A 14202-nucleotide genomic window follows, 5' to 3' on the forward strand; every position below is an offset into this window, starting at 1 on the left:
GGGGTTTCACCGTGTTAGCCAGGATGGTCTCGATCTCCTGACCTCGTGATCCGCCCGTCTCGGCCTCCCAAAGTGCTGGGATTACAGGCTTGAGCCACCGCGCCCGGCCTATCCCTCTTCTTAGAAAGGAGAAGCAAACCCCCTGCCCCAGCAGTGGGTATCAAGCCTGCAGCCCCACATTCTGCCCCACGTGTTTGAGGGCAGGGTCAGGCGATTGGGTGTCAAGCCTGCAGCCCCACATTCCGCCCCACGTGTTTGAGGGCAGGGCCAGGCGTGTCTGCCCTTCTGCAGCTGCCCCCACAGCCCCCTGAGTAGCCCCTGCCTCAGCCAAAACACACACATCCACCAGCTTGATTCTTCCAGGATATCAATTTCATGTTTCTGTGATATTTGAGATTTTTTCCAAAGCAGTGAGTCTGGGCACTGACTTTCACCTTACGGCGGCACCCAGGTGCCTGTGTCCGCGCTCTGGAGCCAGGTCGCCCTGGCAGCCTCAGCGCCCTGCACTGGCCTATACCTGGCTCTGCCCAGCTCCTGGCCCGGGCAGGGAGGGTGAGCTCAGTCCTCACGGTGGTTCCAAGGCTCCTGGCCTGGCTTGTAGTCTCACAGGCAGAGCTGCGTGGGGTCCCACTGGGGGCACGGCCTCTCTTGTACTCAGCTGCTGCTACGGTCCTCCCACGGCTGGTGGCCTCTCTGTGTGGCCTGTGTTCCCACTGCCCATCAGTCGGCCCTGTGCTCACCCTTCCCTGTCCCCACCACAATGTGTAGGCCACTGCAAGCCTGCCCCTGCCCCTGCCCCTGTTCCTGCTGCTGCAGCCACTTAGCCTGTCCTGGTCTCCAATAGGTCCGAGGGGAAGCAGGCTGGCCGACGGGGCCGGAGCACGTCCCTGAAAGAGCGGCAGGCAGCGAGGCCCCAGAATGAGCGGGCCAACAGTCTGGACAACGAGCGCTGCCCGGATGCCCGGAGCCAGCTACAGGTGCAGGTGCAGGTGGGGGTGGAGGGCGTAGCATGACCAGGAGGCAGGGCTCGTGGTCACCGTGGCACCAACCAGGGCAGGGCAAAAAGAAGTGCAGGGGGCCAAGGTTGCTGGGAGCATGCAGAGCATGCCTGGGCTTTGGAGGGCGCCTGCTGCACAGCAGGGCGGCTGGGTCATGGGTTGGTTTGTCAGGAAGGCCATGTGGACCCCAGGGCGAGTTCTGGTCCTTCTGCTGCCCTCCCTGGTCCAGGGCGGCCTCATTGCTTGGCTGATTTAGCCCAGGGGTGGTCTCCAAGCTGACCAGCTCTCTTCCTGCCACTGAGCCTCTGCACAGCTGCAGGGGGAGCAGGGGCACTGCAGACACCAGGGCTGGGGCGGTGGGGTGGGCGCTGTGCGTCTCTTCTGGGTGTGGACAGGGCTGTGTGCCTCCAGATCCCCAGGAAGACTGTGTATGACCAGCTTAACCACATCCTCATCTCCGACGACCAGCTTCCCGAAAACATCATCCTCGTCAACACCTCGGACTGGCAGGGGCAGGTACAGGTGCCGTCTCGTGGAGTGGAGGGTCAGGGTGTAGGACAGAGGAGAGTGGGCTCCTGAACCTGCCCCCAACCTGGCACACCCAGGTGCCGGAGCTGCAGGCTGTGGTTTGCCTGGACGTGCCTGGGGTCTCTGGAGACCCTGAGAGCTTTGGTGAGGGTCAGGTGCTGGGGGTGGCGCAGGCGGCTGTGCGGAAGTCAGCGTCTGCCTGTCCCCTGCCAGTTCCTCTCCGACGTCCTGCAGAGGCACACGCTCCCCGTGGTGTGCACATGCTCTCCCGCAGACGTCCAGGCAGCCTTCAGCACCATCGTCTCACGGATACAGAGATAGTGAGTTGGGCTCCACCCTGTACTCACCGCCCAAGTACCCCTCGGGGTCCCTGCACCCCACCTCTACCCATTTCTCTGGGGCTGGGCGCGTTCTGCACCTGGGGCTGTGGCTGGTGTCCACAGAGGCTGACCCATGGGCTCCTCGCAGCCTGGCCTGCCCTCAGTTGTGGGCGGGAGCAGCAGCCTGGCAGGTGTCCTGCCACACTGGAGGGGTGGCCGCCTGGCCCGTCCTTGGAAGCCTGGGCCGAGGTCATGACTGTGTGGCCCCTCAGCCTGGGCACGTTCGGGCATGTGGGGGTCCTGGGTTTGGGCAGCTCCAGGGCAGTTGTGGCATGAGCGGCCACAGGCACAGAGCCCCCTGGGCTCACACTGGCATCCTTGGACGGAGGACGGCTCCCCTGAGGCGTCTGTCCCCTCTCCGTCCCACCTGCCTCTGGATTGCAGCTGCAACTGCAATTCCCAGCCCCCGACCCCCGTGAAGATCGCCGTGGCGGGAGCGCAGCATTACCTCAGCGCCATCCTGCGGCTCTTCGTGGAGCAGCTATCCCACAAGACGCCCGACTGGCTCGGCTACATGCGCTTCCTGGTCATCCCGCTGGGTGAGCACCGCGCCGTCCACCTGGGCCTGGGCACAGATGCCATGGGTGGTGTGGTGTGGCGTGGCGTGGCGTGACGTGGTGTGTGGTGTGGTGTGGCGTGGCGTGGCGTGGCGTGTGGTGTGTGTGGTGTGGGTGTGGTGTGTGTGGTGTGGTGTGACGTGGCGTGGCGTGGTGTGGTGTGGCGTGGTGTGGCGTGATGTGTGGTGTGTGGTGTGGTGTGACGTGGCGTGGTGTGGTGTGACGTGGTGTGGGGTCCCTGCTTGCCGCCCATTTGTTGTTTTTAAATGTTTGTTTGATACAGTAACACTTTGTTAATTTTAATTATATGCAGGATAACTTGATTGCCCTAAAACAGCCATATTTGGGTCAAGATAAAGCCATTGCCCTCTGAAGGGGCCTGAGCTGGGTGTCCCCTCCGTCAGTTGCTGTGATAACTCAATGCCAGTTTCTATTTCCCAAGTCAGAAGTGCAAAGCAGGGCTGGTTATTAATCCTCTCAAATCGTCCAGGTCCTGTGTCGTCGAACTCTGTTACTTCTTTAGATCCAAACAATGTGTTTTTACCACAAAACCAACCCATCCAGCCTTAATCTGTTGAAAAGGCCCGGAGGCCCACAGGGTCTCTCCCTTGTGGCCCTCACGATGCCGACGTCAGAGCCCTGAGCCAGCCGAGGCCTCTGCACGGTCATATGTGCCCTGCTGGGCCTTCCTCAGTGGCACTCAGGGCTCTAGGACCTCAGCTCAGGGCTGGGACTCCTTCAGCGGGGCCTCAGGCATCCACCAGGGAGGGGCAGTGGTGGCTTTCTCTTTCGGTGGCAGGAAAGTAGGCTTGTCTGGAAGGCAGCAGCACAGGCGCGGGGTCAGGTGGCCCAGCTTTTGGGCTGCGGTGGGAGCCTTGCAGCTTCAAGTCCCCTGTGGTGACACCAGCCCCACCCCTGGCATGCAGGCTCCCACCCCGTGGCCAGGTACCTAGGCTCTGTGGACTACCGCTACAACAACTTCTTCCAGGACCTGGCCTGGAGAGACCTGTTCAACAAGCTGGAGGCCCAGAGTGCGGGTGAGGCCCGGGCACGTCCACAGCCCACGCCACTGCAGGAGGAAGGGGCCCTGGTCTCCCCAGATGCCATGCCCAGGAGGCCCTGCACCTGCTCAGGCTCAGCCTCAGGGAAGAGGCCATGGACAGGGCCCGCTGGGGCCTTGGCTAGGACGCCTCCTATTCCCCTGAGCTTCAGAATGTTGGAAGCTGTGGGGCCTGTCTGGGAAGCGGCAGGCACAGCCCTTCAGGTCTTCCCGCATTTGCCCTGGTACCGCCTTGAGAGTAGAGGACCAGGGCCCCTCAGCCACAGCCAGCGAGCCCTGCTGCACTTCGGGGTGTGGGAGGCTTGGGTAGGGCACCGGGGAGGCCCGGCTCAGCCCCACCTGAAACCCCACCTGGCGCCAGCCTCATCCCCCACCACCTCCTCCCCCTGCAGTACAGGACACGCCGGACATTGTGTCGCGCATCACCCAGTACATCGCAGGGGCCAACTGTGCCCACCAGCTCCCCATCGCAGAGGCCATGCTGACCTACAAGCAGAAGAGGTAACACGGTGGGCCCGGGTACCATGCCACAGGCTGTTACCAGCCACCAACCCTCCGCGGGCCTCCCCACACACTGCTGGGCTCAGCCTGGTAGGCCGAAAAACCCTGCACCGGGCTTAGACCAGAGCCTAGGTCAGCCGGGCACCTCCGGGCCTTCCTGACAGCAGGCGCTTCCCCCCACCCCAGATCTCTCATAGTAAGCGCCGTTTCCACACCTGTTTCTGTGCATGTTGAAACCCCACGTGATGAGAAGTTGACAGGATGGACAGCTGTCATGGGGCTAGGGTGGCAGTGGCCCAGTTCCTCTAGTCTGGGCACCTGTTCCTTCCACAGACTGGGTTTCCCGGGCTGGGGAACCGAGGAGTCCCTGGGCCTCAGGCCCCGTGGGTGAGTGATCAGCCTGTGTCCTCACCTGCCCAGAGCAGGACAGTGCTCAGGAGCCCCGGGCCGAAAGCCCTGCACAGACCTGTCTGTCCCACCCGGCGCCGCCTCCCTGCACGTCCGGCGCCAGCTGTCCCACACTTCCCTAGACTATGGGGGAGAGAGCTGAGTGCAAGGCGCAGAGCCGGCGCTCACGGGCTCTCCCACACAGGAACCCCAGCGAGGTGGGAGCCACTGAGTGCCCTCGGCAGTCCCCGGAGGGCTCCTGAGGGCATCGTAACGTGTCTGTGTTTTCTCTTTTGGTGGCTTTCTGAAAAGGAAAAAGCATTTTCATTTTGACTTTACCTTAAGGTATGGCTCTCTGGGTCTGCCTCCCACCCTGTCTGTTCCCAGGCTGGTCTTTAGGGCTTGTTTAGCAGCGTCACCATCCGGATCACCCTGCTGTCCTGTCTCCGGACTGGGAGTCAGGCCCTGAGGGCTGCCAGCTGCAGGCTGAGAGCCCGCGTGGGGGAGGGCAGGTGGCCCCAACCGGAGTCACTTGGTGCTGACGTGCACCCTTTTCCGCCACCCAGTCTCTCACACTGAGTCAGGAAAGCAGCAGATGCGCCCTCCTGTCCCCGGGCCAGGCCTGTGTGCTGGGACTCCACCCCAGAGCCCTGAAGCCTGCAGATCAGCCGGGCAGGCCTTGCCTCCCCTCTGGTTTGGCCCTGGGTTTTGGTTTAAGAAGTGGCCAGGTTTAGCCCCTCCTCATTTTAAACCAGGAGCGAGTGGCTGATGTAGACACCAGGGCCACCTGGGCCAGGCTGTGCCCCAAGCCCTTCATGTTTGTTAACCTGGCAGCAGCCTAGCAGGGGCACTGGTGCACGCCCTACACATGGGGACGCTGAGGCAAGTAGATAAGGAGCAGGCCCGGTGACACGGCAGTCAGCGGCTGTGCCCTGGGCTGCCTATATGCTGCAGAGCCTGGCTCCCAGGGCTCCCTTGAGCACCCGGGGCCAGCAGAGAGGGCTTACCAGCATCTTGTGGCTCACCTGGAGATGGAGCCAAACTACTGAGACCTCCAAATGGGGGTGAAGAGCTTTTGTTCTGAGGCAGCTTCACCCCCTAAAACTTTCCATGTTTAGAGCCAAGTCCCAGGCACCCCTCGAGCTGCCCTTTCAGACAGAGCCATCCCTTTTCCTTGGCCAGGTGTGTCCTGCTGCAGGGTGGGGGACCCTGCTGGTCCTCCCATGGGGCTCGTTCTCCGCTCCGTGTCTTCTGCCCTGTGTGAGGTCATTTGCTGTCCTAGGAAACCCACCCCCACCCCCCACCCCAGTGCAGGGTAGTTGGGTCCCTGGGGCCCCCTTGCTGGAAATACTGCAGGCCTAGGAGCTGCTCGAAGTGGACAGCCTGGGACCACCCACAGCTGCAGGGCTGGGCGCTAGGAAGACACAGGAAGGGGGCTGAGCATCCTACGTCTTGTCCTGCTAAACAAGCCTTTGCAGGTGAAAGACCAGCCATGGGGGCCTCTCCCCTGCTGACCCCCGGCGGCCTGCGCCCTTGCCCCCGGCTGTGGCACGAAGAGCCTGCAGCATGCTCTGGCTGCCCGGGCTGCCTCAGGCTGTGGATGCAGCTTCTTGTCTCTCCCAGGTCAGCTCTTCTGAGCAGCAAGCCAGGGCCTTAGGGGACCCTAACACCCACTCCCACCCTGCTCCTGCCCCTGCCTCCGCGTTACAGGGGTGACACTGGCTGCCTCCGCGTTACAGGGGTGACACTGGCTGCCTCCGCGTTACAGGGGTGACACTGGCTGGCTGGGGCCCTGGAAGGAACCCAGCGAAGGCCATGAGTGTCTTACCTGCTGTCTTTACCCAGAGGAGGGTCAGTCGGGAGGCTGACAGAGGGCAGGTGGCAGGTGGTGGCACAGCCCTTGTGGCAGGGGACCTGTGCAGAGTCCTCTCCAGCCAGGCTCCCCTGCGAGAGTCCCTTGTGAGATGACCCCTGCTGGCCTGCCCTCCTCTGCCCAGAATGGCATTCCTTCTATGAGGGCAGGCCAGGCCTGGAGGGTGGCCACAAGCCCCAGCCTGCCCGTGCAGCACGCATGGGTGAAAAGGGCTGCTCAGGCATCCGGCAGCTTGCCAAGAGCCATGCAGAGTGGCCCCCGGGCATCTGCGCCCTCCGTGCCTGTGGGGCCTCCCCACGCCGCGGTGGTGCGCTCCTTACGCTCCTGACCACTCTGCCTCCATGGACATGTGTGTGCCTCCAGGGTCAGGGTGAGGGTCTCAGTGTCCAGCTGGTGTCATCCCTGTCATATCAGCCCATGTCCAGGGCTGGGTGCTGTCTGCATGGCCCAGAGGTGCAGCTTGGCTTTGAGAGTTCCAGCAACATCCCTGTGTTGTAACGTCTCCTGCATTCGGCCCTCATGTGCCACACACTGCCCCATGGGCCTCAGAGCAGAGCATGGATGGGAGACCACCCTGCCATGGCTGGCTCGGTGGGGGGTCTGGCTCGGCAGAGGGCAGGTGGCCCCGGGAATTGGAGCTACCTGTGCCCTGGGGACCAGCAGCCGCCACCTGCCTTCTGTGCCTTTTCGCGTGCCTGGGAGGACACAGATGTCACTGAGATTTCCAAACACCGGTCTGCTCAATGAGGATAGTGGGATGTCAAGGGCCACGCCCAGGCACTCCTGCTTGACAGCTGTGGACAGAGCCAGGGTGCTGGGGGGCCAAGAGGTTGCCCTGCGCCGTCCTGAGGCAGAGGCGGGCCTGAACACTGGATGTGCCTCGCTTTATGTTACTTGAACTGGACAAGAAGAGGGGAAAGTTTATCTTTCAACTCTCTTTTCCTTAGAAATGGAACTAGGCCTGGGGCATCTTTAATGGGATGGACGAAATCTGTAGGTGGCTTCATCCAGACGCATTTGCCAGGCCTTCTGCAGAGGGCGGGCCAGGAGCTATCCAGGTTGGCGTCCGGGGAGGGTGGGTCTTGCCAGCCGCCGTCTCCTCACACTGGCGCTGCGAAGACAGGAACGGCACCTGCTGGGACCAGCCGCGGGGGCTGCCTCCTGGGAGTGTCCTCTGGACCAGCCCCCGGGCAGGGGCTGTTCTGCTCGTGGGCACACTTGGTGTGGAGCACTGGGATCAAGCCTCTGCCCTGCAGGGCTCTTGGGGAGATAGTGCTGCTGGTCCTGGGAGCTGGTGCTCCAGGCAGACGGCCGGGCTGGGCCTGTGGCATCCTCCCCTGGGCCTCTTTCCTGCAAGGGATTCTCCCTGTGCTGGACAACAACCCAGGGGAGGGCCGGGGCCCCTGGGCGAGCCCATGTCCTGCACCTGGTGCAGGGCTGTCCCTGAGGGGCACCCTGCTGGCCTGGCCATTCTTGTCCTGCCCCCAGTGCTCCAGGGGCAACAGGTGCTCCTCTGCAATGTGTGCGCACAGTCTCCACCTGTAAGACAGCCACTTGCTGGCATCAGACTCTGCAGTTTGGGGAAATGAGACAGAAGAGACAGCTGGGAGAACTGCCCAGAGAGACGGCACCAGTTGCTGATGTGGTCTGGCTGAGGAAGCCGGGCGGGGAGGCACCCTTGTCCCTAAGTGGAGGCCACGGGGAGCCTTGAGGCCAGCAGAGAGAAGGAAAGAGGGGAACCAGACCCATTCCACCACTCAGGATAGGCCTGCCCTCTGGATCTTTCCTGGGGCCCAGAAGGAGACGCCCCACCTCACCCTAGCTGCCGGCAGGGCCTCATGCTGTGCTGGCCCCTTGTCTTGTGGGAGAGCTTCCTGGGCCCGAGCCCAGGTTGCAGTGGCCATGGTCAGCAGGAGCCTGCGCGAGCCAGACCACAGGACAGCCCTGCTTGAGCCGCACACATCGGAGGGGAAGACAGACGGGTCCTCTCAGCAGCCCTACAGCTCCTTTACTCACACCCTTGGCATCTTCACGTGGACGGGCTGTGACCAGACCTCTAGAAGAGGCTGCTGTTATCTGCCAAATGTTGTATGGGGCCAGGTCCAGACAAAACCTCCACTGCCCACCGAGCGCATCATCTCACGCGGGCCATGGCCTGGGGCGTGCTGGGCCTGCCTGCAGGCTGTGCTTGGGCTGTTCTGGTACAGTGGCCTCTCGTGGGCACGGACATTACCCAGATGGTCTGGAGAAAACCTATCCGCCCTGGCTTTGGTGCTGCTGATTACCAGAGAGGGCCCAGGCTCCTCCTGGGAGTCCCAGGGCACCAGTAGCTGCCCTTATCCCAGCGGAGCAGGGGTGCCCAGCTTGGTGGAGCAGCGGAAATGTAGGCTGGACGGGGCTGAGCTGGCTGCGTGGGCGTTGGGCACCTAGGATAGCTGAGTGAATCCCTCCGTGGAGCTCTGCCTTCTGGCCTGTCCTGACCATGGGTGCACAGAGACCCCTTTGTCCTTCTTGCATGTCAGCATGTCAGAAGGGGCCCAAACCTTGGTCCTGGGGGTCAGGCCAGGGCTGGCAGTGGTTTGGGATGGGTGGGGCTGGGACACACTGGGCAGGGCCGACTGGGGCAGGGTCGTGGCCCTGGGGCTGCGCCAGGTTCTCAGGCCAAGAGGGAGCTGTGCCCAACAGGCGGGGCTGTGCCCTGAGGAGAGCTTAACTGTCTGTTTCCTTGCTCTTAGCCCTGACGAAGAGTCCTCCCAAAAGTTCATTCCCTTTGTCGGGGTGAGTACTGGCCAGCTTGATGTGATGGGAAACCACATACCCGCCAACTTGTCTTTTATAGTCAGAACATTTGAGGATGGACTTCATATATTCCAGAACCTTCCCACAGATATGAGCTGGGGATTTGCCTTCCCATCTGGCCTCTCTCAAAGCTCGCTTCCTTCCCTACCGGAGTTGGGTGTGGAGCCAGAGGTTGTTGGCTCCCCCCAGCTCTGCCTTGGGGGCTGATCCACGGAAGCAGAGACGGTTCGGTGGGGCAAGACCTCAGGAACACCCAGCATCTCGAGAGGAGAGACCCTGCCCGGGTTGGAGAGGGTGCCTCTGTCCTCTAGGAAGCCAAGGCCCCGGGAGCTTCCCAGTGTGCACTCTGGGTCTGTGGCCTGCAGTGCGTAGGTTTCAGTTCCTGCCCTGCCCAGGGTTAGGGCTGCTTCTGCCAGCCAGGCCATCTCCCTGCCAGCCCTGGGTCTCCACAGCCTATTCCCTGCCCATCTTTTCATCCTGTTGTGTGGCCTCCTTCCCACCAGGTGTCTGCCATGAGACAGACCCATAGGACCTGGCAGACGGGTTGCCCGGGCAGGGGAAGGGTCTCTGGGCTCAGTTTCCCCACTGGTGGGACAGAGGCCTTTCCGTGCATCATGCAGTGGTTGGGTCTGCTGAGGGCTCTAGGGTGATGGCTGGCCCTCTAGGAGGGTGGAGTTCATCTTGAACAGCGGCTGCCCAAGGAGCTTTCTCTGGTAACAAGAGTATGCCATGCTCGGGCACACAGGCCTTCCCATGCAATCCCACTGAGTCACTGGGATTCATGGTAAATCTACACAACCACCTGTGGCTCATGGCTGCTATGCAGGGCCTGGCAGGCCCGGGGCCTATCCCCATTGGTCTGCCAGGGTCCCTTTCACCAGCATACTGGTCTTACTGGACACGTGGTTTGCAGCTGCCCTGAGGGCCGCCTTTGGGAGAGAGCAGTCCCTCCTGCTGAGGCCACGCACCCTGAGCACTCTCTGTCCCCACGTGGCTGCTCCTGCATCATGGGAGTGGTGGCCATGGTGGGGAGGCAGGAGCCCCGCTGGGAAGGCAGTGGGCTAGCTGAACCCCACGGCTTTCACCAGCCAGTGCCTGTTGTTTTCTAGGTTGTGAAGGTTGGAATTGTGGAGCCATCCTCCGCCACATCAGGTAACACCATCCCACCCTGAGGCCTTGTGAATGGCCCGTGGGTGGGCCGCGGGAGCACAGTCACTCTGGTCCTGCAGACCAGACCAACCCTTCAGGGCCTGAGAGCTGCCGCGTTCCAGTCTTGCTGTGGTGCTTCTGCTCTGTGGGGGGTTCATCCTCCGGGGACTGCTGTCATGAAGCCCCACATCAAGGCTGGCAGGGCCGTCTTCCAAAAACGGAGGAGAATCTGAGACCCTCCCGTCTCACACAGGCCACTGGGGACTCCCGCCCTGCCCACCCCTAGGGTCTGCCTGGCCTTCTGGCCACATCCTGCTCCAGAGGGCCTGGTGCCACCTGGGCAGAGCAACAGGTGGGCTCAGCCTGCCCTATGACTCCTCCCCAAAGGCGACTCGGACGATGCAGCCCCCTCAGGCTCTGGCGCGCTCTCCTCCACCCCGCCGTCCACATCTCCTGCGGCCAAGGAGGCCTCACCCACCCCGCCCTCCTCCCCGTCGGTGAGCGGAGGCCTGTCCTCCCCCAGGTAAAGGCACCGCGCAGCTCAGCACGTTTCACTTGCCCGCCCCCCCACGTGCTGCCTGATTCAGTCATCCTCCCCCATGTCACATCCACCTCCCAGGGCACCTGGCCTGTCGGCCACGCAGATGGAGGGGCTCTGCAGGACGGCTGGGGCCTCTCTGGCCACCTCCTGCCACAGATCAGGGGTTGGGGGCAGGACCTCTAGGGGACAGAAACTCCCACACAGTGAATAAACATGGGCGTTGTGCTGGGCTGTCTCTCAGCTCTGCACACATTGGGGCTTTTAAAAACAAGCTGAGGGCAGAAGGCGCAAGAGACGAGAGTCTCTAGGCGGTCCTCATGGGGTCGGCTTTGACAGCTGTGCTGAGGTCCCACCAGCCCGCGTGGGTCTCTCTGAAGCAGACCTTACTCAAGTGTAACTAAGCCATAGAGGGTGTAGGCCCCAAGGCCAGGCATGGTGCTAGTGCTGCATGCAGGGCTCACACCAGCAGACCCCGACGCCCTGCCTCTGTGTTTCCAACCGCTGGCTCCTTCCAGGCTGCGCCTGAGGGAGCTGGTTCACATAGGCCCTCAAGACTCCAAGGGACAGCTTGGAGAGTGGGTGGACAGGCCCCCCAGTCCGGGGCTCTCCTGCCGCCAGGAGAGTGGGTGGACGGGCCCCCCAGGCCGGGGCTCTCCTGTCGCCAGGCTCCCTGTAATCTACACAGGATGGCTCCCTGTGATTTATGCAGGACCCTTCTGGGGGTGACTGGGCATGTGAACAGCTCCACAGAGCATGCTCCAAGCACCCTCCTCTGCTGGCAAGTTGGCACAGGTGCTGGCTGTCACCTCCTGGCCTGTCAGGGACAGTGATGTCCCCATCACTAGGCCGAAGGATGCAGGTGTGAGCACCTCCCTCTGCCTTTCCCAGCCAGGGTGTCGGCGCCGAGCTGATGGGGCTGCAGGTGGACTACTGGACAGCAGCACAGCCCGCGGACAGGAAGAGGGACGCCGAGAAGAAGGACCTGCCTGTCACCAAAAACACGCTCAAGTGCACTTTCCGGTCCCTCCAGGTCAGCAGGCTGCCCAGCAGCGGCGAGGCTGCGGCCACGCCCACCATGTCCATGACCGTGGTCACCAAGGAGAAGAACAAGAAGGGTGAGGTGGGACAGGCTATACGGCCACATGGCACAGAAGGGCGGCTCGGCGGGAGCGGGCAGCTCGCAGTCAACAGGGATGGCAGCCTCCTGGCTGGCCTCGGGCAGCCCACGTGCGCAGGCAGGGGCGGGTGGGGTGAGGGAGCCTAAACCCTGAAGGCAATGAGGGTCAGGCGCTTCTGACCAGGGCCTCAGGCAGAGGCCAGCTGGGCGGGCAGGAGAGCAACTCCTCGGTCACCGTGGAAGGCAGGTTTCCTAGGTGAGTGGGGCCGTGACCAGCTGAGCCCCCAGTGCCTCCCCCACACGTACCCCCAGCCCTGGCCCTGAAGGAGCAGCAATATGACAGCAGGGCCTCTTTTCTCCTTCCAGTGATGTTTCTGCCCAAGAAAGCGAAGGACAAAGATGTGGAGTCCAAGAGCCAGTGCATCGAGGGCATCAGCCGGCTCATCTGCACTGCCAGGCAGCAGCAGAACATGCTGCGGGGTGAGCGCCACGGGCCCCGGGGTCTGTAAAGTGGGACGTAGGCGAGAGCATAGCAGGGCTGCTTTGGAGTCCACCATAGGAGCTGCGGCGTCTTGCTGTGACACGCACATTCCGTGAAGCCCTCGGTGAAGATGACAGCTTTCCAAATGCTGAGAAAGAATTTTTCAACCCTTTTTGCTTTTTAAAAATAATGACTTTTTTTTTGGTTTTTTTTTTTTTTGAGACGGAGTTTTGCTCGTTACCCAGGCTGGAGTGCAATGGTGCAATCTTGGCTCACTGCACTCTCCGCCTCCTAGGTTCAAGCAATTCTCCTGCCTGAGCCCCCCAAATAGCTGGGAGTACAGGTGCACGCCACTGCACCCGACTAATTTTTTGTATTTTTAGTAGAGATGAGGTTTCACCGTGTTGGCCAGGCAGGTCTTGAACTCCTGACCTCAGGTGATCCGCCTGCCTCTGCCTCCCAAAGTGCTGGGATTACAGGTGTGAGCCACCACACCCAGCCTAAAAATAGTGACTTGTAATTTAAAAGCATTTTGGAGTTACTCTGCAAGTACCTGTTTCAGAAACAGCTCTAGGAGGCCTTCCTCTTTTTGAGCACGGGTCAGATGACCTCCAGGTCAGCATGGCCCTGTCTCCCGACAGGGGTCTCTGTTTTAAGGGGGCTCCCAGTGTCTTCTCCCCACCTGTGCAGGTGGAGATGGATGTGGACAAGCAGCGCCTGGCAGGAGGCGGTGGGGTCTGTTCCTCCCACCTGCAGGCAGCCCTGGGGGAAGTACTGCCCTCCTCACCCCCCAGGGCTCTGAGGTGTGGAAGGGCAGGGGCAGGAACGGCGTCCCTCAGGAGCCAGCGTGACCCTGGAGCCCCCGAGTCCCTGAGGAAAGTGTTGGTGCCCTCCAGCATGGGGCTCCTTCTCATCCTGTACCCCTGGCTGCTACCCAGCCTGGTGGGCCAGGCAGGCAGGTGGACAGGGTGGGCAGGTGGGCAGGCGGTCAGGCAGCCCTCTCCCACAGTCCTCATCGACGGGGTGGAGTGCAGCGACGTCAAGTTCTTCCAGCTGGCCGCGCAGTGGTCCTCGCACGTGAAGCACTTCCCCATCTGCATCTTCGGACACTCCAAGGCCACCTTCTAGCCCCACCCACCGAGAGGCCCACCTCCCGCCCCACGCTAGGAGGGGCCCAGCTGCATTTCTGTTAACATTTCAGTTTACTACAGAGACAGACCCTTAAAACACAAAGAGAAACAGTCTTAAGTATGAATGTGCTCACAACCTGGAAACTAACGGGGGAGCTCCTGCCAGGAGCCGAATAACTGCTCTGCTTATTAACCCCAACGTTCGGCCCGGGGCTGGGAGGCCAGAAGGACGGTGCTGAGCTGCGGATCGCAGAAGGCGTGCTCTGGTCTCAGGAGCCACCCAGAGCCTCCGTGTCCTGTTCTTCCGGAAAGTCAGGACTCTGCTTCCTCAGGGAGCCTGGGGCAGGCGGAGCTCAGTGGCCTCAGGCCGAGGGGCCATGGGGCCGCTCAGTCCCGTTGGGGGTGTCCTGAGTTAAGCCTGGGGGGCCGTCCTGCCCGCCTGAGAGATGCCCCCAGCACCGCACACTCGTGGTTCCCAATAAACTCCTGCCTGCGGCGGAGGTTTTATAGCAGCAGATATTTTTAATGCTTTTAAATACATGTTCTAATGTAGCTGCCAAACATGTTGGTCTTCTGAAGTCCCCCTGGGGCTGGGCAGAGCCAGCAGCCCCTGCCCCACCCCGCCTCACACCTTCCCCACTCTTAGGCTGTTCTTGAAACACCGTGAGGTTTCCGTGTGTAGTCCCTGTCCCAAACTTAGC

General features: G+C 61.9%; 1 protein-coding gene and 1 long non-coding RNA gene across 51 annotated transcripts in view; one reads left to right on the plus strand and one right to left on the minus strand.

Moving 5' to 3' along the window:
- PACS2 (phosphofurin acidic cluster sorting protein 2) overlaps positions 1-14062 on the plus strand; it is an 83714-nt gene extending 69652 nt beyond the window's left edge. For 5 of the 50 annotated variants that reach the window (XM_077942086.1, XM_077942089.1, XM_077942093.1 and 2 more), the window contains 12 exons: positions 845-977; positions 1410-1514; positions 1740-1846; positions 2291-2445; positions 3390-3500; positions 3916-4024; positions 9020-9062; positions 10193-10235; positions 10620-10755; positions 11662-11888; positions 12257-12370; positions 13381-14062. In XM_077942086.1, the coding sequence (XP_077798212.1) occupies positions 845-977; positions 1410-1514; positions 1740-1846; positions 2291-2445; positions 3390-3500; positions 3916-4024; positions 9020-9062; positions 10193-10235; positions 10620-10755; positions 11662-11888; positions 12257-12370; positions 13381-13499 (1402 nt within the window). In that variant the 3' untranslated portion in view covers positions 13500-14062. Of the gene's footprint in view, positions 1-844; positions 990-1409; positions 1515-1739; positions 1847-2290; positions 2446-3389; positions 3501-3915; positions 4025-4723; positions 4757-9019; positions 9084-10192; positions 10236-10576; positions 10804-11639; positions 11889-12256; positions 12371-13380 lie in introns of all 50 variants that reach the window. The other 45 variants (XM_077942079.1, XM_077942084.1, XM_077942090.1 and 42 more) reach the window with 26 other exon arrangements.
- LOC144330480 (uncharacterized) lies at positions 362-4907 on the minus strand. Its single transcript, XR_013396704.1, has 2 exons — positions 4751-4907; positions 362-2471 (listed from the first exon to the last, which is right to left on the minus strand). It is a non-coding gene; the product is annotated as an uncharacterized LOC144330480 (long non-coding RNA).
- Positions 14063-14202: the final 140 nt, after the last annotated feature.

The sequence above is a fragment of the Macaca mulatta genome, chromosome 7, assembly GCF_049350105.2.
Source record: "Macaca mulatta isolate MMU2019108-1 chromosome 7, T2T-MMU8v2.0, whole genome shotgun sequence".
Taxonomy (NCBI): domain Eukaryota; kingdom Metazoa; phylum Chordata; class Mammalia; order Primates; family Cercopithecidae; genus Macaca; species Macaca mulatta.